Source organism: Orycteropus afer, unplaced genomic scaffold (genome assembly GCF_000298275.1).
Source record: "Orycteropus afer afer isolate SDZICR_OR568_19922 unplaced genomic scaffold, OryAfe1.0 scaffold00020, whole genome shotgun sequence".
Lineage (NCBI taxonomy): Eukaryota > Metazoa > Chordata > Mammalia > Tubulidentata > Orycteropodidae > Orycteropus > Orycteropus afer.
Window position 1 is genome coordinate 13776940 of NW_006921607.1, and position 25824 is coordinate 13802763.

General features: G+C 41.5%; 1 protein-coding gene across 1 annotated transcript in view; it reads left to right on the top strand.

Annotated features, from left to right (window-relative positions):
* RPN2 (ribophorin II) overlaps positions 1 to 25218 on the top strand; it is a 64185-nt gene extending 38967 nt beyond the window's left edge. Inside the window, exons 9-17 of the mRNA XM_042783582.1 lie at positions 11 to 116; positions 10920 to 11011; positions 13064 to 13178; positions 15528 to 15722; positions 17070 to 17156; positions 19313 to 19408; positions 21173 to 21248; positions 22823 to 22952; positions 25167 to 25218. Of these exons, the coding sequence (XP_042639516.1) occupies positions 11 to 116; positions 10920 to 11011; positions 13064 to 13178; positions 15528 to 15722; positions 17070 to 17156; positions 19313 to 19408; positions 21173 to 21248; positions 22823 to 22952; positions 25167 to 25218 (949 nt within the window). The remainder of the gene's footprint in view (positions 1 to 10; positions 117 to 10919; positions 11012 to 13063; positions 13179 to 15527; positions 15723 to 17069; positions 17157 to 19312; positions 19409 to 21172; positions 21249 to 22822; positions 22953 to 25166) is intronic.
* Positions 25219 to 25824: the final 606 nt, after the last annotated feature.

Genomic DNA, 25824 nt, shown 5'->3' on the forward strand with positions numbered 1-25824 from the left:
TTCTTAACAGGGATGGTTTTGAGCTAAACTTCATGAATGCCAAATTTTCCAGTGGTTATTATGACTTCTCTGTCAAAGTTGAAGGTGACAACCGTTACATTGCAAATACTGTAGAGGTAGGTACTTTGCTTGCCATCCCCATTGTCATGTTAATGTATCCAAGGAAATGACCAAAGAGGTTTATAGCATTAATTGTTCAGCATATTGACTTGACTTGGGCATTAAGCTAATGTGAATATGTTAAGAGACATACAGGTTTGAGCTATGCTGTTTGATATACTTACCCAAGACAATAAATCAAGAATGCAATCATAGCTGGTTTTCTTTCATTTGTAAATTATTTGTTTTCCATTATAGTTTAGCATTAATGTTTTACATAAGTTTATGAAATAGAATAATTCTACAAAGGCGTAAATATTCCTGAAATGTTTTGTGGTGGTCCTTGGTAGATTTACAAAAGTGCTCAATGCTAATTAGGTGAGGAAAGGTATCAAATGACACAAACAAACATTGATCATCTTTCGTGATGAGTTGTGTTTCAGATGTGTAGCTCACTGTAATTGGGTTGAACATGCACATAACTTTAAGGATGGAAAACTACACCTATTGAGGTATATCTCACCTTAGTGTGTTCCCAGCTAATTAGAGTTTATCCTTTCAGGCTCCATGGCTTTCATTTTAACCTTCTTGAATAGAAGCTTATTTAAGATGAATAACATATTCCCCCTGCTTTCTTAAACCACTACAGAACATAGTTTAACCTTTTCTTACTCTGAATTATGGTCATCAGTATGAACCTTTTATTGAAGGCCTCAATTGGCAAACACAGTTCTGATTGCTTTTGCTTACATTATTTTATTCTTGCAACAATCCTGGGAGATGGATGGAGTTAGTTTCATTTTATAGATGAGGCTCAAAGGGGTAGAGTAACTGGTCACCCGGTCCTTGTGTGGGTGGATCCCCTACACATACCAGATTGTTAGTGTGCCCTGGTGAGTATAGGGTAGGAGGTGTGTACAGCTCCAGCAGCTGGGCTTTTCATAGTACGACTTTCGTCTTTTTCTTCCACCACCTCAGCCTTTATTTCTCCATACTTTTGCTACCTTATCTGCGGGCTCTACTTGACTATACCATCATGCATGCTGTTGAGGGAGACTTTGGAGTGATACCATGTCTTTCCTAAAATAAAAACACGTGCTATTTGTGACACCTATTTTCTTCACTATTCATTTCACTAGCAGAGGCCATTTCCCACTTTTCTTTGTTTCTTTTTTTTTTTTTAATTGAAAAGAAATTATTTTCCATTTTGAAATGATTTCATTCTTAATCAGAGTTACAAAGACAGTGCAGAGAATTCCCATACTCACTTCAGTCAGCTTCCCTGAGTGATAACATCTTATGTGGCTATATAACGATGACCAAGACTAGGAAACAAACACTCATATAATACTATTAACTGATCTGTAGACCGTCATTCCGATTTTGCCATTTGTCTCACAGATGTCTCTTTCTAGTCCAGGATTCAATCCAGGATCACATATTCCTTTAGTTATCTTGTCCCTTTAGTCTCTTCCAATTTAGGGTAGTTTCTTTGTCTTTTATGACCTTGACACTTTTGAAATGTACTGGCCAATAACTTTGTATAATGCCCTTCAGGTTGGGTTTGTCTGATGTTTTGGCAAAAACATTCCAAAGGTGATGTTCTACCCTTTTCTGTGCATGGTATCAGGAAGTGTATGATGTTGATATGTCTTGTTACTGGTGAGGTTTACCTTGATTACTTGGTTAACGCAATGTCCGCTAGGTTTCTCCCCTGTGAAGTTCCTGCTTTTCCACTTTGTAAGTATGTATCTTTTGGGGCAATGCTTTGAGACTGCAAGTGTCCTGATGATTCTTGCCTACAACAATTACTGGGGTTTTTGCCAGAAGGTAATTTTTCTCTTTCCTGCATTCCATCTGCATTTACCAGTAGTAATTCTACTGTAAGAAAAAGCTTTTCCTTCTCTGCCGTGTATTTATTTATTGGATTACTTATAACAGTATGGATTCATGGATATTTCTTTTACAGTGTAGGTTTTGATCCATTACTTTCCTCATTTATTTTGTTGGTCATATTATCCCAGATTTGGCCTTTGGGGAGCTCTTGAAGTTGGCTCTTACGACACCTTTCTTTAATGAGAAGGGTAGATAACTAGAAAGTTTGACCTTTTCAGAAGTGGGGCTTTTGTAACATAGGTAGATCAAGTACTTGTATTGAAAGTTTTGCAGAAAGGAGCCTGTTTTCTTGCCTCCTTTCTCTCTGCTATGTCTGACCTTTGGAGGTAGGAGACTAGTCTGATTCTAGTACATTCAGTAACAGAATCTGGACAGAAACTAGTGTAGTGTACCTTGAACCTTTAAAATTCAGATTTTTCTTAACATTAGTTTCCTTCATTAAAGGGCCTTATTTACAACTTAACACATTAAAAGGCAAGCCTTTTTTTATTTTTAGCCTGAACCCTGTTTTTCCTTCTATCTTTCCTATTTGATAGCAACATATCCCAGCCATGTGGCAAGCTTATACTTCACAGTTGTTCTTAACCCATTCCTTTCACACCACGTCTGACTTCTAGTCTAGTCAGTCACCAAGTCCTGTGGCTTTTCCCTCTGCATGTCTCTGTGTTAGTTCTTTGTTCTTCAGTCCCATTGTTCCCTCTTAATCTAACTCACTGCCCATGAGTGGAGTCTGACTCATAGCAACCCCTCCTTGGGTTTCCAAGGCAGCAGTGTCTCTATGGAAGTAGATTGCCCAATCTTCTGAGGAATGGCTGGTGGGTTTGAACTGCCAGCCTTCTGGTTAGCAGTCAAATCTCTTAGGCACTACGCTACCAGAGCTCCTCCTTCTTAGGCCCCTATATTCTCTCCCCTAAACTGTGATGGTAGTTTGTAACTAGTTTCATTTTTCATTGTCTCAGCTTCCACTCTCCATTTATTTTTTTTTTTAAATACATTTTATTGAAATACAATTTATGTATAGTGAAATACACAAAACTAAAGTGACATGGGTCATTTTTTTTTTTTTTTTTTTTTCTTTTTTGCAGTTTGCAGTGTTCTCTCCCCTTGCATTTAATTTTCCATAAGTGCCACTAGAATGATATAATCTCATTGTTCTTCTGGCTAAATAGTTCTTTGATTTCCCATTGCCTAAGTGACTGCCAGATGCCTCACCTTGGTATAGAAGGTTCTCCACAAGGTACATGAACATGCTTCATCGTTCAGAGTGCGAGCCACTCTTGACTGCATTCTGTTCCTCAGACCTACCTGTGCATGCCTGTGTATAACTCATACAGTCTCATCACAGGCAAGGCTCTTCCTGCCCTTGCCATACACTGAACTCCTGCCCATCCCATAAGGCCTAATTCAAATTGCTCCTTCATCTATACTTCAGTAGAACTTTATTTTATTTTTCAATATGGAATATTTCAAATACACAGAAAAGAACAGAGAGTGATATAGTGAATCCTCATGTATCTCCTAGCTACTCACCTCCTTCAAACTCTAACATTTTGCTGTATTTACTTCATTTATTTATTTATTCTTGGTAAGAAATTAAATGCTGTAGATTGAATTTAAGCTCTCTGTGTATTCCTCGAATACTTTCTTTTCTCTCCTTCCTCAGATTTTGGGGTTTATCATTCCAGGGCCAATGTATATACATGTTGTTGTTGTTGTTGTTATGTGCCGTCGAGTCGGCCCCGACTCATAGTGACCCCTCTTTGGGTTTCCGAGGCAGTATCACTATGGAAGTAGATTGCCCCATCTTCCTTCCGAGGAGTGGCTGGTGGGTTTGAACCGCTAGCCTTCTTTTGGTTAGCAGTCAAGTGCTTTAGCCACTATGCTACCAGAGCTCCTATGTATATACATACATATATTTTTAAATTATAACATCTACTTATTTGCATGTTCTTAAACTTTATAAATTATACTGTGTTTATCCTTTTGCTTGTTAAAAATCAGTATTAGTTTTATGAAAATCAGCCCATATTTATGCATGTAGAACTAGAGCTTTATGCATAAAATAGATAATTTCCATAAGTTAATCATCTTCCATGTATGAATAAATCAAATTTTATTAATTCATTTTCCTGTTGCTGGACATTAACTTTCACTATTATAAGTGATGTGCTGTGAACAACTTCCTATATGTGTTTTGCACACATGTTTTTTTATCTAGAGTGAAATTATAGGGTGTGCTTATTTTCTGGCTTTGCTGGGTCATATAGTAGTAACTCTGTATTTAACTTTTTGAGAAACTGGCAAACTGTTGTCCAAAGCAGCTACACCATTTTACATTCCCACTAGCAGTGTAAGAGAGTTCCAGTGTCTCCACATCCTTGTCAACACTTATTATTGTCCTTGTTTGGGTTGTATCCATTCCTGGTAGGTGTGACGAGTATCTCATTGCGATTTTGATATGTATTTCCATGATGGCTAATGATGCAGAGCAGCTTCTCATGTCCTTGTTGTTCATTTGTATATCTTCTTTGGAGAAAGCCTATTCAGATAATTTGACAATTTTAAATTGTCTTTTTCTATATTGAGTGTAAGAGTTGGGTTACAAGTTCTTTATCAACTTTGTGATTTGCAAATATTTTCCCTGTATATTCTTTCCAATTTTTGATGGCATCCTTGAAGCACAAAAATTTCTAATTTTCATGAGGTCCTATTTATTATTTTTTCTTTTGTTGTTTGTGCTTTAGGTGTCGTATCTAAGAAACCATTGCCTAATCCAAGGGCGTGTAGATTTACTCCTGTATTTTCGTCTCAGAGTTTTCTCTCTTATGTTTAGGAATTTGGTCCAGTTTAGTTAATTTTTACAAATATTATGAAGCAGAGGCTTCCTTCTTTTGTATGTGAATATCTGGTTGTCCCAGCACTAATTTTTGAAAAATCTGTTTCCCCAGTTGAATAGTCTTGGCACCCTTGTCATAATCAATTGACCATAGATGAAAGAGTTTATTTCTGGATTTATAGTCTATTCCATTAATCTATGTTTCTGTCTTCATGTCAGTACTACACTGTCTGTAACAGCTTGGCTCTTTGTAACATCAAGTCTAGTGTTTGTCCAGTTGTTTTCTGTGGTTGTTGGAAAACTTAGCTAAGCACAAAATAGCAGAAATAGATAATAGCTATTATTCCTACAATGATAACAAGCCCCCATTGAGGCTGTGACTGTCCTTTTCCTTCTGGATGACAGAATAAATGTTACAAAACCTTCTCTTCCCCTCTTCATTACAGTAGAACGTCTTTTTTTGTGTGTGTGAGCTCTGACCTCTGCCATATATGCCAACTTTACTTTCTAATTTCAGTAATAGTCACACTTAGAGCCTCAGAGTGGGTCAGCGGGTCCTGTTTATTCTCCCTAGAGATGCTTGACGTGGGTCAGAGTGCATTAAGGGCAGTTTGATGTGAAAGCCCTGTAACAGTGCTCATTGACACTGGACTGGCTATCAGGGGAAGCATGGGTTTGGGAAGCTGTCATTAGCATTAATTGACACTAATGCACCATCATTTTTGACAGTAATGAGCTAAACAGGAGAGCTAATCCTCCCAGCAGAAAGGCTGCATTTCCTGACATTTACATTTTTTGAGATGTGTGTGGCATGCAGCACAGGCAAAGAAAGGACCAGCACGATCCACTGTAAAGCAAGCTTAGCTGTACCCCAGGTTACGAACATCCAGCTTGTGTACAATCTACAGTTAAGAATCAACCCCTGTAAAGCCTAGTATATTAAAAATGCAAGATACATACAGTGGTGCATAATAACAAACGTGCTACTTTGCAACACACATCAAAACATTATTATTATGTTAAAGATTTTCAGTGTATCTGAAAATGTTTCTTTAATGTTTTTTTATGCATAGAAACTCACTGCCATCGAGTCGGATCCGACTCAGAGACCCCTCTTTGGGTTTCCAAGGCAATATCACTGTGGAAGTAGATTGCCTGATCTTCCTTCCAAGGAGTGGCTGATGGGTTTGAATTGCCAGCCTTCATAGAAAGTACACTACATACTAAGGCAAACATTTGACTAACCAATGTTATATGTGAACATACTTAACTGTTCCAACTTACATACAAATTTGACTTAAAGACAGATTTAGGAACAGAACTTGTTTGTAATCCAGGGACTGCCTGTGTTTAAAGTTGAGAAACAAGTGTTCCTTCCTATTATGAAAACTAATCCTGTTGTCTTAGGTAGAAGGAAGAAGTAGCTAACCCGAAGGAATGCTACACCAAACTCTTTAAAACAGGGCTTTAAAAAAATAGTGGTATGTATACGTATATATTTGGAAGAAAGATGGGGCAATCTACTTCCATAGTGATACTGTCTCAGAAACCCAAGGAGGGGTCGCTATGAGTCGGGTCCGACTCAATGACACATAACAACAACAACGTGTGTGTGTGTGTGTGTGTGTGTATTATATATAACTTATTTATGTGATTATTAATTCTCAGTTTGCTTTAAAAGGATAGCATATAAACTCTTTTCTTTTGAATATGTTTCCAGAGACCAGTTTGTAGTAAGGTTTTAGAAGTAGAAGGGCTTGTTTTAAACTGTTTCCTATTCAAGAACAGCCCTAGTGTTTCTGTGCAACAAAGAAAGCTCTAACTTTTAGGGGACCTTTTGAAAGGAAAAGGGCTGAGAGCAAACCGAAAGTGACTTGAGTTCACTGCCACTTGCCCTTCTGCTCGTTGCCTGTGTCTGTGCTGTCTGGGAATGCTCGTAATGTCTTAGCACAAACATGCAGCTGAGTCTTGTTTAGCAGCTTGAACGACTGTGTTACTACAGAAAGTTTATGATCAGGATTCTAAGGAAAAACCCTAAAGTTGATAGCTTTCTTACCACTCTGATTAGGATACATTAAGGAGCTTTAGACAAGCCTTTAAACATCTGTGTATATTCATCTGCTGAAAGGGAGACTAATTACTTTTAAAATCATATTTATTAGTTGGTACGTCTTTTAATACAGAAAAGTTTGTAAAGAAAGTTGTTGTTACGTGCCGTCGAGTCAGACCCAACTGATAGCGACCCTTCCTTGGATTTCCAAGGTGGTAATCACTATGGAAGTAGATTGCCCAGCCTTCCTTCTGAGGAGTGGCTGGTGGGTTTGAACCACCAACCTTCTGGTTAGCAGTCAGGTGCCTTAGGCACTATGCTACCGGAGCTCCTATGAAGAAATATGCCCCATAATTTCATTGGTTTCCCCTAAAAAGGAGGAAAATATGCATATAGTTAAAAAAAAATTGAAAGCATGGAAAGAATATAACATCATACAAGAACTTTCTCCCATCCTCTCGACCCAGATCCTCTCCTCAGAAGAATCTGTTAGTAATAGTTTCCTGTGTATCCTTTAAGGAAAAAAATAGGATGTATATATCAGTAAATATATGTGTATTTTTTCTTACTTACACTAAAGGGATCATTTTCTAAATAGTTGTATTCTTTGCTTTTGTCACAAAATAGAACCTCCTCGATTTCCCATGAGGGTCTTTTCAACTCGATGGCTATCTCTTCCTCTTGTGTTTTCTGTGGTTGTTGGAAAACTTACCTAAGTGCAAAATAGCAGAAATAGATAAAAGCTATTATTCCTACAATGATAACAGCCCCCATTGAAGATGTGGCTGTCCTTTTCCTTCTGGATGACAGAATAAAAGTTACCAAATTTCCTCTTCCCCTCTTCATTCATTCATTCATTCCCCAATGCCATTAATTTGCCCAATTGCATAGACTCAGTGACAGACAGTGTTACTATATTTCTGCCAGTAGGTGGCCACGTGCTCAAAAGTAAGAGGTAATATCTCTGCGTGAGCATCTGGCTTGTTGTTTTTCATTGCTCCATACCAAAATTTACCTAACTGGTCTCTTGTTCATGCATTTAGGTGCGACAGTGATTTTAAGATCACATTTACAAATTAAACGAACAAGTCCTTAAGAGAACGAGTCACAGAAGTGATGAGGGAATTATCCAATTAATATTGATGAAGATTGCAGAGTAGTTAACTATGAAGATGGATTAGTTTTATAGCATGAGGTACTGCTAAACTCCTACCTCTCCCAAAATTGGAGGGCTGCCCAAAATGTGTGCTGCTGCAGTTTTCACTCCTCAACCATTGGGCCACCCTGGGCAGATTTGAGTCACAATTCCTTCTTTGCTTCCATGGCACTTTGTATATCCCTTCATTAAAACAGTGACCTGGTTTACAGTCGTTATAGTCTGCATGTCTATCTGTCCTTAAGGAAAGGAAGTGCATCTTGTCATCTCTCTGTAGCCCCTACATCTAGGGGTAGGAAGAGTGGTCTCAGCAGGATAGCTTGCTAAGAGTCAGTACCTTCATCAACTGTCTTTAGCAACTTCTTTGAGTGAAACTTCCTGTGGTAGTTAAGGTTGTAGTCACCCTGGCTGGGCCTGGTTGAGTGGCTGGGCAGCTGGATGGAGTTATTCCCCACAATGAGATTGATAACTAACTCCATGGTGGAATCTACTGGAGCAGCTGAGTGACTGCTTTAGGGATGTGGCTGCTTCCAGTGTATAAGAAACAACTTTGAGGAAGATCTCCAGCTGATGGCATGCTTGAACCCTGCATGTAGCCGAGTCGTTGTTCAGCAGCCTGCCATGTTGCCCTGCTAATCTTGGGACTTTTAAATGGACTTGAAGTAATGAACTGCCATGTGGTTTGATAATATCGGAACTGTGCCTTTTCACTTATCAACCTTGGGCTTGTTACCCTCAGCAGCCAGCAGCTGCCTGAGTAAAGAGACTCTAGCTTCAGTGGGCTGGGAGCAAGAGGCAGAGCTGAAGCCCAAGGTTGAGGGGCTTTCATCCAGCCCCTAGAGCCTGGCACTTTGAACTCAGACCTAAACCCTCAAAATTGTAAGAGAATAAACTCCTGTTTGTTAAAGTCATCCTATATGTGGTATTTTCCTGTCAGAGTGGCTCTAGGTAACCAAAACATATCCTTTCCACTTTGTCTTTAAATGGAGGTGGTATCAGTGCCTTTCTGCATTAAGCTTCGTATAGCAAAGCTTGCTCTAGATCCAAGCCCTTTCTGAGTTGTAAAGCTGTTTATTTAGCAGATACCAAAGAACCAAAGCAGAAACTCCCAACTCTCTCACTGGGGCTCTTTTCAACTTGGTGGCCATCTCCCCACTCCTAGCTGCCATAATTCACCCAGTTGCCTAGACTCGATGACAGACAGTGGTGCTAAATATAATTCTGCCATTAGGTGGCTGTGTGTTCATAGTAGGAGATAATCTCCTTACAGTTTGTGGTAATACATCTTTTACATTCAATTTTTCTTATTAAGCAAAACAGAACACCCTTATTCAACGTGATAATTGAGGCTGTTGTCACAAAATAGCTATTTTGGAGACAGGAGAGAAGGCTGTTAAAGGAATTAACTTGATAGGTATCTTTATCTCTTTTAATTTTTCTTCTTTGCCCTTGATTTAAGGCTGTCACACCTTGATAGGGCATTTTAGAAAAATGCTGAAGCTATCCTTCAATTATTTGCCCAGTCCTCTATCTGTCTTCCCTGATTCAGACTCTGACGATAAACCAGTAGATTTGGTAAGGATTTCCTTAAGCATTACATTCAAGCCTGTCAAATATTTGGAAGGTTCAAAGATATGTTTGCACATAAAAGCACCTTACGTTTGCATAATTTGCATGTTCATCTTAGATTTTAACTCAGAAATTTCCCATGAATAGACTTTTAACATGTTTTTTCTCTGTTTTGGAACTTTGCATTTATTTTTTTAATTTCTTGTTTATCGGCATTAGCTAGCTCCCCTTTGTCAAAATATTTACAAGGACCATACAGAATTAGAATGCGGGTTGAGTCACAGTAAAAGAACATGGACTAACCTAGGCTTTTAACAAAGCCCACATTTTGGTGGCTTCAAACAACAAAGGTTTGTTTCTTGCCTACATTAGGTGTGTTAGTGCTTCAGCTGGAGGCTCGGCTTCATGTTTTCCTTATTCCAGGGCTCAGGCTGAAGGAGCGAGCCTTTGTACATTACCTGTCAGAAGGAAGGAAAGAATCACAGGCTCTTACAGCTTCTGCCTGGAAGTGACACACTTTATTTCTGCTCCCATTTTTTGGCCAAAGCAAATCATGTGGCTGTATCTGACTCAGGGGCAGGGAAGTACAGTTTTACCACATGCTCAGAAGGAGAGCCAGAAGATCTTGGTGAACAGTACAGATGACTTCCATGGCTTCTTAGGTCTTTACAGGCAGAGTTACAGTACTTCTTGGCATTCAGTAAGTGTTGATGGGAAGCTGTGAAACATGGTGCCTAAGAATACAGACAGATAGGATCAGACTTGCTGAGCTTAAATACCAGCTCTGTCACTTACTAATTATCTAATTTTGATCAAGCAACTTAACCTTTCTTACCTTTAATTTCCTCATCTTGCACAGTTATTGGGAGGGTTAAATGAGATCATCTTTGTAAAGCAGCACCTTTTATATAGTGAGTGCTCAATAAATCCTAGCTGTTATTAGAACTTATTAATCTGAATTATTTAAAAATTATTGCTTAATGATTTTTCTCCCTTACTTACTTTAGAGCACACAAGAACAAGATCTTTTTATTTCTTTTCTTTTTTAAAAAAAAATACATATCCATCCCACCAAAGCCAGAAAAAAGAAAAGAGATAAAAAAAAAATCTAGGAGTTGTACTCTGTGTACTATCTGGCTGGGTCTATTTTACTGCAGTCATTGAAGACTCATATTTTAGAAATTTTTTTTTGCTTTTATTTACTTTTTTTTTTTTTGCTTTTACTTACTTTTAAGAGTAGAAAATTTTGGATATGCCTGTTAATTCCTGGTACCTACCAGTTGGCTTAGTGGTTTTCTTCTCTTTCACTCTAGCTCAGAGTCAAGATCTCCACTGAAGTTGGCATTACAAATGTTGATCTCTCCACTGTGGATAAGGACCAGAGCATTGCACCTAAAACCACCCGGTAGGTAGATGGGCACCGTCTCCCAAGCTGGAGAAACACTCCGAGCCACTGAACCCCTTCAGATGTCATTTCTGTGCCAGCAGTGATCCAGCTTATACCCCAAACTGAAGGGGTTGTGGTTCTATTGGTACTGCACCAGGGGTTCTGCTTGGCATCTAAGCAGATTTGGTGTTTATACCACTGTTCAGTCCATGATTAAACTTTATTACAGGTCCTCAAGAAGTTAAGGAGCACATAATTTTTTGTTCAGATGACAATTTTTTTAGAACAAAAATTTCTCAATGAAGGAAGCAGCGTATTGATTTATATCTTGGTACAGTATCCCTATCTTGGCAGTCCTGAATTTGCTTTTTAATTGTCTCATGGAAACTTTTCTTTGGCAGGGTGGGTCTGAAATCAGTTGGAAGCCTCATAAGTCCTTAGAAGTGAGATGACAAATACCTTGCACTAGGACTACCATTCCTCTCCCAAGTTCAAGGTAGACGTCTGTAATCAGTCCCAGAACTTGTTTCTACTGAACTCAGATACAACCTTTTTTCAACACAACTTTCTAGATAACTATTAGCAATTGATCAGAATTAGACCAAAACACTATACGAAGCCCATTTTTCAGCCTTCCCTTAGATCCTTACTTTTGTTCAGGAGCATCCAGATCTCTGGGTATAATTCAGACCCAAACTTTACTTAACTGGGGTGGCCATAGATGCCATTTTTAAGACAGGAGATATTAGCCAAAACCTGGCAGCCAGTCATTCCTTTTAAGTCACGTAACACTGGCCTTTCTGCCTCTGGCTTAGCTATTTTAATAGTGACATTGGAGATGACTCCACTGAAATAATATCTGTGAGAATACTTTGTGACATTTAATACTTTATATAAAAGAAGAGTTGCTATAATTCATAAGTAAATATACAGTCAGGTTTGAGCTCCATAACTGTTTATCTTGTTTTATCCCCTGGCCTTCTTAGCCTAAAATCTTAGGAAATTATAGCTCTGAGAAGAGTTTTCCTCATCGAGTCTGCCTTTTGAGATGTCCCATTTCTTTTTTGTTGCTGCTGTTTAATATTGTACTGTGTTTTTGGTGAAGGTTTACACAGCAGTTTAGATTCCCATTCAACAATTTCTACACAAATTGTTCAGTTTGGTTACTTGCTTCACAATGTGTGAATGTTCTTAATATTTCTGTCTGGTTGTCCTGTTTCCATTGACCTCATCTCCCTGCCCCCTTACATCCCTCTTTGTTTTACAGTAATTGTTGACCATTTGGTCTCGTATAGGTGGTTTTTTTGAAGGAGCCCAGTACTCACAGATGATAGTCTTTTATTTTGTGAGCCAATTTGTTATTTAGCTAAAAAGGTGAACTCAGTTTCTGTTCAAGATTTAAAGACTATCTCAGGCAGGGCAGTAGTTCAGCAGAGTCCCCTAATGTCAACTGGTCCAGTGTTTTGTTTTGTTTTGTTGAAGAATTTGAGGTTCTGCTCCACATTTTTCTTATATTCTATCAAGGTCCATCTATGAGTCTGCCTTATGTAAAAATCACTTTTTAAAGCTCAATTTCATGGTGTCCATGAGAAAAATAAAGTACAAAACAAAAAAGCTAAAGCTACCCTTCTTCCCTTTCGCATCCCCCGACCCCCGACCTCGCTCCCATAAGCTGCTAACATCAAACTTGTGATTATCTGTCCGTGTGCTTCTGCCAGAGCAGCTCCCCAGTCCGCCCGTGTGCCTGCAGTGACACTCGAGTGCCACTTATGCCTGCCTTGGTTGAGATCCTTAGGTCCTTGAAGTGAAAGGCTTGAGATACCAGCATCAGTGTGTAGCATTTTCCCAGACCCCAATGAAAGTTCATTCTGTATTTTTCTCAGTCCTGGCTTTTCAGCTCAATTTGCCCCCAGACCCCAGAGAGTTCTGCACATCTCTCTCTCCACAACAGCAAAGTGTTAACAATGGGAGCGGGAAGGTTAGTCCATGAAGTGAAGAGTGTATTGTTTGCCTGTTGTCAGAGATATGTAGGTCCTTTCTGAAGACTTACTGTATCAATATCTCTTTCAGGGTGACCTACCCAGCTAAAGCCAAGGGCCCATTCATTGCAGACAGCCACCAGAACTTCGCCTTGTTCTTCCAGCTGGTAGATGTGAACACTGGCGCTGAACTCACTCCTCACCAGGTCAGGAAAGAGCCCAGATGATTCTCTTGGCCAGAAGCATCCATGTCCACTAGAGTTAATGGTGTTAGTATATTACATTGACTAGCAGAGATTCCAAATACTTCCTTTCAGATCTGTCCTCTGAGCCCCGACAGCTCAGCAGGGTCAGCCATCTTGGGCTTCTCTCACATGACACGCTTCTCTCTCTGGGACTGGTTGTAACCCCGAACCTGGAATACACTCTTCTTTTTAGAAGATTAGCTGGTATTGAGAAGATGTATTTAAAGCAGATTAGTACTTAATTGAGGCTTTTTTCTTTCTTATAAAAAATATCAAAATAATGTTGACAAAAGGAAAACCTAGGCAGTGGACCCAAACCATTGTTTTTGTTCTGGCCAGAGCACATTTTTTATTTGTGGAAATCTAAAGAATAACCCTTTCCATCTTGTTCCTGCTTATGAAAGCAAAAGGCTTCATCTTTTTTCATATATAAAATAATGAAAATTATTATTTCAGAGATATTTCAAACCATACTTTTTCCCAGAGAATCTGATTTATTGTTTTTCCCGTCACTTCTCACCACTTGCCTCTGTCATCCCCCCGACTGAGAATTACTACTCTCGCCTGGCCTATGTACAGTTAAGTGTTATATAAAGGGAAATCCAAATACTTTGCATGACGAAAGATAGGAAAGAGTGCCATACCAGAATGGGCTTGGTTTAAGTGCTTTGCACTTTGGCAAGAAACAGCCGTCTTGGGCCCATCCCAGGAGGCAGCTTCAGAAGCCAGTGGGTTTACTTGGAAACCTTCTGACTTCTTTTTCTTGTGGCTGCAGCTGCTGCACTTGCGCCCAGGCCCCAGAGTTGCTGCACCAGGACCACCATCCCTCCACTGCCCTGCTTAGCTCTTCTCTCCACCTCCAAACTCCAGAGAGCTTGGGCAGGGCACTTGGCCATGGGTGACTAACCTTTAAGCGTTTCAGACTCTTAGCATTTCCCACCTCCTTCCCAGAATGACATTTACCAACCAAAATAGCACAAGGGAAGAAGGAATATGAAAAAGAAAAAGCTGCAAGACTAAATTGATGGGGTTGAGGTTGGGGCAGGGAGAATAAGAAAAGGGAAATAAGTGAGGAAATACGACTTTAACTGAGTATTTGTCTCATCCAAGATTCTGGTTTAGAAGCCAGTCTCCATGGCTGTAGACACCTCCCAAGTCTCCAAGAGGCAGCCTTTTGCAGTGATCTTGGCCTCTGTCTGTACTTGGCTAGGATAGGAGAAGACCAGGCATCTGGGCTCCTAAATCCCATTCTTAGCCAAGACTCTATAATTGCTGTCATCAGGATGCTTCTCATCTCTGGACTCCTGCCCCTAGACCTTTGTTGCCCAGGTGTAGAGCAACATAGGAATTTGCATTTTCTCTGTGGCTCCGATGTTAGCTGTGGGGTGCTAGTGACTCATTCATGTTCAAGCCTATGATTTGTAAAATGAAACCAACCAAGGCTACCTGCCTTGTTGAATTCTGTATTTTGAAACACTTGAAAAAAAAGCTCTGAGTGCACATTAAGTTTTGCTGCAGTTCTTACGTGCAGCAAACTTAGTTTCTTGTGCCATTGAGGGGATTAAATATTAGACTCATACCATTATATCAATAATAGTATTAACTACTGATAGTTGACTAGCTAGTATGCACCAGGTCCTGCACTAAGTGCTTTGCATACATTAAGGTGAATCTTAACACAGTCGTACCACATGTAGAAGTTACTCTTTCTGTCTTACAGATGAAAAAATCAAGGCTTAAGGAGGTTAAGTAACCTGCTCAGCTACTAAGTAGTGTCTGTCTTCAGAGCCTGAGCTCTTTCCATGACACCAGGCTGCTCTGCTCGATTAGGACTCTGCCTTGCTGTCAATACTCAAGTCTCCTCTGCTAAATCTTTAGCTGGAGGCACCAGGAAATTGGAAAATGGACCTCTTACAGTTCCACCTCATTTCCCTTCTTTTCACCCTCTGGTGAAGAAGTTAATTGGGCAGCAAAGTGGCCAAAAGGCTGGCAGGAAAAAGAAATTGCAGCACTAGCAAAGGGCTTAAATCATCCACAGACTGGGCCTTCAGCCTCCAAGTAGTGAGGAATTGGCTGGAGCTCTGAGTTAAATTTCTTGCCTTCTACCAACCAAATGTGATCTTTGGTCTCTGAGTTGGGTGCTGGGGTGGGATGGCCACTCCTTCCCTTCTCATAAGCAAGTCTGGCTGATCCCAGAGCCTTCACTGTGATGAGAGAGGGCCAGCAGCCTGCTGCCTTGTTGATGCAATGCTGGACCCACAGGGCATTTTTAAATGGTCAGGTGAAAGGTTGTATTATTATTCCATCTAGACGTTTGTCCGGCTTCATAACCAGAAGACTGGCCAGGAAGTGGTATTTGTTGCTGAACCAGACAGCAAGAATGTATATAAGTTTGAACTTGATACCTCTGAAAGGAAGACTGAATTTGATTCTGCCTCTGGCACCTACACCCTCTACTTGATCATCGGAGATGCTACTTTGAAGAACCCAATCCTTTGGAATGTGGTATGTGCCTAAATGTACCTTGGCCCAATCCCGTGGACCCAGGCAAGAGTGGCTACTCCATGATCAGACAGCTCCTTTCGGGGGCATGGAGCTCCTCACCCTAGCCTTGCCTATGCCACCTACTGGGCAAAAAATAAGCATTATGGGGTGAGGGACTGTGTGCTGTCTCCATTAGCAGTCTTAGGGCGATGTTCGTGAGCCTACACACAGTAAAAAATATACAAAAAAAACACTGCCATGGAGTTGGAGCCAACTCATAATGACCCCTCCTTGGGTTTCTGAGGTATTATCACTACGGAAGTAGATTAAGGAACCTACAGTAGGTTCCTTAATAAGGAGTGAGTGAGTGAATGAGTGACTTTGCCCTCTCGTAGGTTCTAGTGATCTTTGAATTTCTACAAAAGTATTGGAAGGAGATTTTCATACTATGGCAAGGCAATATGGGGGATACACATTTATAAAAGAGAAGGCCCTGGCCTATGAGATATGGTACAGCCTCATGGGAAGTGTAAGAGAGTAAGATTTGAATTCTGATAATTCAGAATGATGTAGAGTAATGAATTTTAGGATGTGCGAAATGCTAATAAACTAATAGCCAACGTTTGTCTAGCACGTTACAGTCCATACATACTTTTCACCCACGTGTTTCGCTTTTGTTTGGTGTGATGAGAGAAAACTTCTGAAAGACATGGCATCTTGGCTAGGAATAGTAGAATTACAAGTGTTTATCAGAATAGAGTTATCATTAAGGGACCAGCTTGAGCACTTTCAGTGAGACCTGAGTGGCTCCCTTTCTTTGGAGTCAGGAGTCCTGTCGAGAACAGTAGGCAACTAACAGAGGTTAGAAAGGTAACGGAGGCCAAATTGCAGGCCTTGATGGTGACTGGCTTCCTTTGCGAAACAAAGAGGCAGCTGCATTTTCTTGTGTTGTAATCAAGGTTCCTTTTCTTCTCTTGGACTTTGCACTGCTTTTTGTACAAGAGCACATTTTGATTTCTCTTTCTTCTGTGACTAAATCACACTTCCCAGGGACACTAAGCAATTTCTGATTGCAACTGTAACGGCCTGGGTACCAGCTGGGATTTTTGTATTAAGCAGCTCTATGGGGTTCAGGTACCAGTAGAAAATTGGAATTCTTGCTCTAAAAAGCATTTTCAACAAATACTTATTTTGTTCTTGAAATTTTTACTGCCTCCATCTGTCGACTAATGGGTGAAGAAGTGATTGGACTGCTTGGAGTTATTTTAAGTTACGGTCTTAGGTGTGAGTCAGGCAAGACTCTCCTTCTGATGATTGTCACCCCCTTTCTATGCCCTGTGCCTTTAAAGACTGCTCTTCTTTTTTAAGGCCGATGTGATTATCAAGTTCCCTGAAGAAGATGCTCCATCAACTGTCCTGTCCAAGAACCTTTTCACTCCCAAACAGGAAATTCAGGTATATCCTAAAGGAATTATCCATTAAACTCTGAGGAACAGTGTAGAATGGGCACATTGAGAAACCAAACCAAACCCACTGCTATCGATTCAATTCCAACTCATAGTGGCCCTAAAGGACAGAGTAGAACTGCCTCATAGGGTTTCCAAGGCTGTAAATCTTCATGGAAGCAGACGCCTCAACTTTCTTCAGTGGAGCAGCTAGTGGGTTCAAACCACTACCCTTTTAGTTAGCAGCCAAATGCTTTAACCACTGCACCACCAGAGCTCCTTGGCACAATGAGAGAGGGGAGCAAACCCTGGACTCTCACTCTGGCTCCTACTTTAACCTATCTTATGTATGTGATGCTTTATTGTTTGGTCCTCACCGCCTGTGAGTCAGGCAGAGCACGTCAGTTACACCCTAGAGCCAAACAGATAGGTACAGAGAACCCAACGACCAGCTCCCAGAAGGGAGATGATCAGAGACAGACTCAGAACCAGAATCTGTGTTTCCTAATATCCAGTCCCCTGCGGTCTTTGTGCAGCCCTCATGTCACTACATGACAACTACAAGTGCAGATGCATTTCTCATCCATCCTCTCTGCTGCAGCAGAAATCAGGGCTGATGGGGACCTATAGGTGGGAAGATTCAACTAGGAGAACAGGGTTTCACTCCCATAGGAAAGTCCTTCCTCTCTCCTGGGGCTCACTTCCTTATATACAAAAATGGAAGATCCTTGCCCTGCCCAGCCCACAGGGCTGTTGTGAGGATTAAAATAAGTAATGGATAAGGAAAGAAAGGCTTTGAAAAGTTTATAAACAATTGTTAATGTTTCGGCACTGGTTGAGGAAGAATCCGAAGTGGATCCCCTCAACGGGAGTATTTTGTAGCCATTAGGAATGATCATGCTGCAGCAACTTGGGAACCTGTGTATTAATTACTGATTTAATGATCAAAGCAGACTATTCACCCTAATTTCACTATAAAGAAGGACAAGGGCCAAAGGGTAGAACAGTAGGATTCTTTTTTAAATTCTCTTGATGTTATTGTAACATTCATTATTTAAGAATATAAAATACAGTTAAATAGTAGCTATAATAATTGTGAGTGCTGACTGATTTCGGGGGTAGGAAAAATGGCAGCAACTGTGACACTGTTAGAAATCCCTTAGTGCAGTGGCAGCAAAGAAAAGCCGAGGTGAAAATGTGGGAACAGGAGGCTCAGGCAGGGCTGCCTCATAATGTGGCTGGATTGGCTAGGCATTCACAAGCAGAGAAGACAGCTACCAGTTTGTATCTTGCAAGAATATCTTTTTAAAAAAAGTTAAATTTGTTTAAGTGCATTACCACTTAAAATGCATAATCAAGTGCCCTGTTTCATTTGCTCCTTATAATAATATCTTTGCAGTCTAATAAGGCAGTCTTTCTCCTCCTTTCCCCGGCTGGAAACCAAGGCAAAAAGCTATTTGTCCATGGTCACATAACCAATACATATAAATCTGGACCTGAATAGAGCTCCATCTGCTAGGTCGCACTATATAGATGAGCTGCCCAAATATCTTCATGCACAATTTCTTAAGAAGAAAAAAAGGAAGTATCAGAGGAATGCTTGCCCATGCCAGAATTTGCCCAGCCTTCTGGTTCACCTCTGGAAATCGAGCAGAGCAGTGAGGGAGAAAGTTCTTTGTAGGGCTTTCTTAGAGTCATGGGCCAGGGGAGGGAGGAATGAGTTAGGGTTGGAACCATCCATAGTGCTACTGTTAAATTTTTAAAAGAGGACATTATCACCAGTTAGCTCACTTACATGGAAAACAACATATGACAGTGCCACCCTAGGAATCCAGATGCTTGAAATCTGGAGCCCTGCTTGGGAGTATCACCATAATCATCCATATACCTGGGGTTGTGTTCTCCGACCTCTAAATGGCAGTGAGTCAAAAAAAGGATTTGGCCAGCTAGTGAGCTCGGCCTGATGTGTCTTTCAAAGGGGGACCTCTGGGATCAGAAGAGGCAAAAGGCCAAGTGACTGTGGTCACTTGTTGCCAGGAGATTTGAGCCTTTGGGAGGTATTTCCTCTTCATGACTGTCACTGACATTTCAGTCCCTAGTATACGTGGCCACTCCTGCTGGGAAGGGCACGCTCTGAAGTGTTCTTGGTGTGTCTTCTTGTGGCAGCACCTGTTCCGTGAGCCTGAGAAGAGGCCCCCCACAGTGGTGTCCAATACGTTCACCGCTCTGATCCTCTCGCCCTTGCTCCTGCTCCTTGTTTTGGTGAGTAGCTGTAATTAGGATGGGCAGTGTGTATCTAGTGCTGGACTTGGCAGATGTAGCCATTCCAAAGGAGGCTTTGTGCTCTGGCCTCAGCACAGCCCTAAAGGGGTCCAGCAGCTGTAACCTGAACTGATGGTCAAAAAATTTTAGAATCACCAAAATTCCCTACTATGGGGGAGCAGCCAAGTAAACAGATCCATTAACAAGGAACATGAGAAAGTACCTAATATCCATAAAAAGTAACAGACACGTATGTATGGATTATGATGCTCCATAGAAGTGTTCAGATGAGATCAAGTGTGAAAAAAAAGTGTGGCCTAATGCTGTAAAAAATACAGTATCTTGCATTGTTTGGGACACAAAACTGGAGACAACCTAAAAGTCTTCATAAAAGCAATTGTTCTGGTTACCTAGTGCCACTCTGACAGGAATATACCACAGGTGGGATGGCTTGAACAAACAGGAGTTTATTCTCTTACAGTGTAGAGGCTTTAAGTCCGAGTTCAAAGTGCCAGGCTCTAGGGGCTGGGTGAAAGCCCCCTAACCTTGGGCTTCAGCTCTACCTCCTGCTCCCAGCTCACTGGAGCTAGAGGCTTTTCTTCACTCAGACAGCTGCTGGCTGCTGAGACTGACAAGCCCAAGGTTGACAAGTGAAAAGGCACAGTCCTGGTGTTACCAAATCACACAGCAGGCCATTAATTCAAGCCCATTAAAAGTTCCAAGGTCAGCAGAGCATGGCAGGCTGCTGAACAGTGACATGTCTGCATGCAGGGTTGAAGCGTGCCATAAGCTGGAGATCATTCCTAAAGCTGCTGCTTATATACGAAAAGCAGACCACATACCCAAAGCAGCTACTCAGCTGCTTGTGGTAGATCCCTTCATGGAGTTGATTGCCAGTCTCATCATGGGAAATAACTATAACCAGCTGCCCAACCAAGTTGAAACACAATCTTTAACTACCACAGCAGTGTTGAATGAATTATGGTACATCCATACAATGGAATAATATGCTGCTTTTTAAAAGAATGGTTAGATCTATAGGGTGATTTGAAAAGATTGTCAGCATTTATTATTATATGACAAAAGCAATGGTTAGAATAGTATGTTTAATATGATCCTTTTTGGATAAAAACTTTAAAAAGATTTTATCTGTTTATGTTGGTTGAGAAATGTATGGAAAACACATTAGATCTTACTTTTGCAAAGTTGCCTGTGTTTCTAATTAATTGATTGATTTTAATAAAATAATTATTAGTCATTCTAAATCAGCATGCCAAGGTTTCAGATACCAGACCTGTTCAGGAACACCTGTCTCCTTTTTGAGTGATCAGAATATTAAAAGGCATGGAACCTACAGCAGCTGCATGCCCTACCAGCTGCCAGTGACTTTATCTTGGCACTACTGAGAGAAATTAGACAGGGTGTTGATCACTGCAGTCATAAATGCAGTTTTGGTTTCATGGTTTCACCTGTTTGAAAATGTAAGCATTTGCTGTCATTAACAAGGATGCTCAGGTTTGAATTACCCAAGAACATTGGAGAGCAAGTGTTGGGATGCCTTTCTTAAAAAAAAAAAAAAAAAAAAAATTTCCTACAGACTCATAATAATCATGGTTGTCATTTGGAAAAATTCTCTGTCCTTCCAGTGTGTACCTACCAAATTTTAAGCCCTGAGGACTGTTCATTGGATTAGCTTTGGCATGCATGTGTTGCCTCTCTTTCAAGTTCTAATGTCTTTTTAATTTCTCTCTCCTCATCCTTCAGTGGATCCGGATTGGTGCCAATATCTCCAACTTCACTTTTGCTCCTAGCACGATTATCTTTCACCTGGGACATGCTGGTAAGCGCCCCAGGCTGCTAATTCCATTTAACCTCCTCTGACATTTAGCCTGCACACGCAAAAGCCCTGTTAAGTAGACCCACAACCTATTAACTATAATGACTTAATAGCATAACATTTCCCTCTTCCTCCTGGCCTTTTAGGACAGTTAATATGATGATAAACCTGTTTGGTCCATCAGCTTAGAACAGCTGTCATTATATCAGGGCTCATTGTACTCAGCTGCTTTTGGCAGGCCATTTACCCTCATTTAATAGCCCTGTTCATTTCCAGAGATTACTCACTTATTCTATCTTTACATTGAGCCATCTTCCTGGATGAAGAGCATTAGTGCAGTCTCCAAAGGTTATCTTTCCACACCGTATTGATCTTCACGTTTACTGGCGGCTGTATCTGGACAGTAATAGGAAACAGTCCCTTCCACAGCCAGGCATGCTGTCCGGCATTGTTCTCTTGAGAACTTAAGACGTGAACGTAATGAGACAGTAAATTCACAAATGAGTTAAGCGTTTCAGAGACTTTGGATACTACTGGATTGTTAGTGCCTTGCATTTTCCTGAGACTTCAATAGCCTTTTTTAATTTCTTTGCCTCTTTTAGGAGTAACCATTTCTGTGTCCACAGGTATGGATTCTGTAGGGGTCTACAGATTAATGAAATTATAGGCAAATATATGTCCATCTGGTTTTTGGGGAAAGAAAGTCTGTAACTTTAATCAGATTCTCACGGTGTCCATGACCTCAGAGATGGTTAAGAACTCCTACTGTAGTTCATCAGTCAACCTTCTGGGCAGAACTGACAGGATGACCTTTCTCTTCAGCCCAGCCCACTTACTGGATTTGAGTGATAGCCCTCCCGGGTCAGGCTGAGAACAAAACCTGCATATAAATTTGTTTAAAGCCATGACTTTTTATTTCCAAAGTACTTTTTGTGCATATTTCCTCATTTGATTCTCATCATAAACCTGAGGGGGGGTGATTGGGGCAGAAATTAGGATCCCCATTTGATGGGTGAGAGAATTTAGGCTCAGGCAAAGTCTGAACTAGAACTCAGAACTCTTGATGCCCGGCCTAAGCCCTTTTCACTAAATCTCTATCCTCAGACCTCCCTGCTGCCTTCTTAGTCACAGTGGCAAATTATCCTTTTAAAAAAATTTTAGTAAGAAGGGAATTGTTTATTTACATCTTGCCTACTTTCATTAAAAATTTGAAAAGTAAAAAGAATCCTAAATATAGCAGCACAGTAAAGTTGGTTTTTGTTTTGTTTTTTAAATAAAACCAAAACAATAGCTACAGTAATGAAGCAGAGAAATAAATAATAGCAAGAAAGTGGAAAGAGATAGTTAATGTAGCTGAAGTCTGACTTTTACCTCTCTGGGTTTCCTGGGTCAGCAAGGCTGAGAGGCAAGTATATTGAGTTATCTGCTTTCTGGAATCAGACGAAAGAAGTAAAACAAGCTGGTCTAGGAGTATAGACCTTTTTGCGATCCATCAGTTACTACTCCTAACGTTCCTGTACTCTCAAGGAATTGTCACTGTTTCATGAAACTGGCTGTCACAACACCTTTTCTTGTAGCCATGCTGGGGCTGATGTATGTCTACTGGACTCAGCTCAACATGTTCCAGACACTGAAGTACCTGGCCATCTTGGGCAGTGTGACATTTCTGGCTGGCAATCGGATGCTGGCCCAGCAGGCAATCAAGAGGTAAGAGTGGGGACGAGTCAGGGGCCCAGAGCAGGATTAGAAGTATGTGTATCAGCTCTGCTTGCCCAGCTCTTGAACAAGGATATGTGGCAAAATTATTCAGATCCTTAGGTGCAAGTCTGACACCTTAATCCAGCCTGATACAGAAGCAGTGCACACTCTTAAGCCAGAAAAGGACCTTGGAGATCAGCTTTAAGTATCTTGAAGCCACACTAATTTCTCTGGTAGCATAGTGCCTAAGGCACTTGACTGCTAACCAGAAGGCTGGTGGTTCAAACCCACCAGCTACTCCTCGGAAGGAAGGTTGGGCAATCTACTTCCATAGTGATACCGCCTTAGAAACCTAAGGAGGGGTCGCTATGAGTCAGGGCTGACTCGACGGCACATAACAACAACAACAACAACACACATTAGAGTGAGGGAGGGAAATAATTGTTTCATGAAGATTAAAATGGATTAGAACTTGTGGCCCAAAGATTGTTAATTTCCTGGCTACGTAAGCATTCTCTTCTTTGATACAGAGAATGCCCCTTTACCCTCCTCCCAGGCCCTCAGAGAGTTACTCCTCTGTAACCCCTACCAGGCTGCAGGAGCTTTGCTTCCTAAGCGTGAGATCAGTGCTCTTCCCCTCAGAAGCTGCTGCAGGTTTTGCACAGAGGCCCCCAGCAAGGTGCTCCTGTTGCATAGCTCCTACCACTTCACTGAGAGCCAGACAACCTCGGGTTCACACAAATAGTTAGACCTCGATGTGATAGCAGCTTGCTGGCAGCTTGACTTTTGAAACAGAATTTGAGGCAAATTTAAATGTCACAAAGGTGTTTCTCATTGATTTGACTTCATTAGAACTTTGGCGATTTCAGCCACGCAAAGGCCAGTAAGAAAAGGTCACAATTGCTTTCACCTTTAAAAGTAAACCTTTCTGGACGTGCTCTGCTTTCTCCACACCAAGACTTCTCTGGAAGAGTGTCACTCAGTAGTGTGCCACGGCTGCCAAGGAAGCCAGTCAGATCAGAAAGAGGCTTTCTTGGAAACCGTTGTGGGTGGGAGAGTGAAACGTCTTGCCTCTGAGGCCCGAGTCTCTACTGTGAGCTCACTGAGTGCCTCACCCTGGAGATCCAGCTCAGACATGCCCCTGGGCTGCCCTGTCACCCTTCAGGTTCCATCAGAGCTTCCCCTAGCACCAGCAGTGGCAGCTGGTTCATTTTTCTCTGGGCTTCAAACTGCTTCAGAATGGTTCAGTCATGGGTGATGGAAACAAGAGCAGTGTACACGTTGCATAGCAGCCAAGTCTCTTGTGCGTTGGATTTTGACCCCAGCGGGAAATAGGCAGAAGGGACCCACTCAGAGACGGCAGCTGACCAGCACATTCAAAGCATGGTCAGCTACCATCTTTGAGTGGGGCACCCCTGCTTGCCCACTCAGGTCAAACTCCACACAGATTTGGTTGCTATATAGTGGGTCTGTTGCCCTTGTTTCCATCAGTCATGGCTGAACCAGTTGAAGCCCTGTTTTTTTCTGCTCCTTCGGCAGCCTTTACTTGGCTATACATTGCACCTGAGAAGGAGCCGGGGCTTGACTATTTGCCAAAGTAGAGCCTTGTCCCCTTGCCGCAGCCAGTCTGGGCCCCAGGGAACCAAAAGGCTGTGCCCTACTGGACTTTTTCTTTTTTGAAGAATACCCACACAAAACAAACAAAATCAAGAGGTGATAGACGTGAAAGGCATTTGATTTAGAGCCTGCTTAGCAGGTAGCATAGTGCCTAAGGTGCTTGACTGCTAACCAGAAGGCTGGTGGTTCAAACCCACCAGCCACTCCTTAGAAAGAAGGTTGGGCAATCTACTTTCGTAGTGATACCACCTTGGAAACGCAAGGAGGGTCACTATGAGTCGGGTCTGACTCGACGGCACATAACAACAACTAGCAGCAGCAGATAATCTGGGATCCTCAAATCGCGTGCATTTTCTGGGGAAACGGACAGTGATTTTCAAACAAATCAGTGGCTGCTGCCCCCACCCTGCTGACACATACACGCATCCCACACAAAAGGTTAAAGACCCCTCTTCTGTTACTGTCTTATAAGTACTAGAACTGACTGCTGGGAAAAAATCATTGACCCTAAGGGAATCTTTAATTGGGTGTTTGCCATTTCTTTCCTTGGCTTATTTCTCCTCTCACTGTCCTTTCTTGATTCTCAAACCCTCTTTCCTTTGGCAGGATCGCTGCAGAGCAGAGCAGTAGATTGGCAAAATATAGGACACTACGGTAAAGATGAAGGGCGGACTCGTGTCAGAAGCAGGGTCCTTTTCCCATCTTGCCCACCTCCTGCATGTCAGTTCTATCTGGTTTTCAGCCCACTCGTTCCTCCCCAGCCCTCCCTAAGCCAAAGCTGAATTCTGAGACCGTTTTCAAACTTACTGGAATAGAGCAAAAGTCCCCTGTCGTAGTCCAGCCAATGGGGTAGCTACACCAGAGCAACTCGGGCCTGGTTTGGCTGTGTAAGACGTTATCCTCCCTTGGATCTCACGGGGTATTTATTAGAGACACCAGCCTCCATCTCTCTGGCTGTAGGAGAGGAGTGTTAAGGGTAAGGCAGGGTGAACCTTGGGGGCTTCTTAAAAGAGGACCTCATTCAGAACATCTGAATTCATTCAGTGATGGTCCCATGGCAAATCCTGGCACACCTTGTCACTGTTTCTAGGCCTTTTTTTGACACCACCCTCTAGTTGGGCCAAACAGTGGTGTTTGGTGAAACTCTAAATTATGGTGGCCACAGATCAAAGCCAGCATCAGAATCGGGTTTTCTAGCACTGAGGGTGTGATGGAAGGTTGCTCCCCCTGTGACTGAAATGTCAAGTTAAATACCGCGCATTTT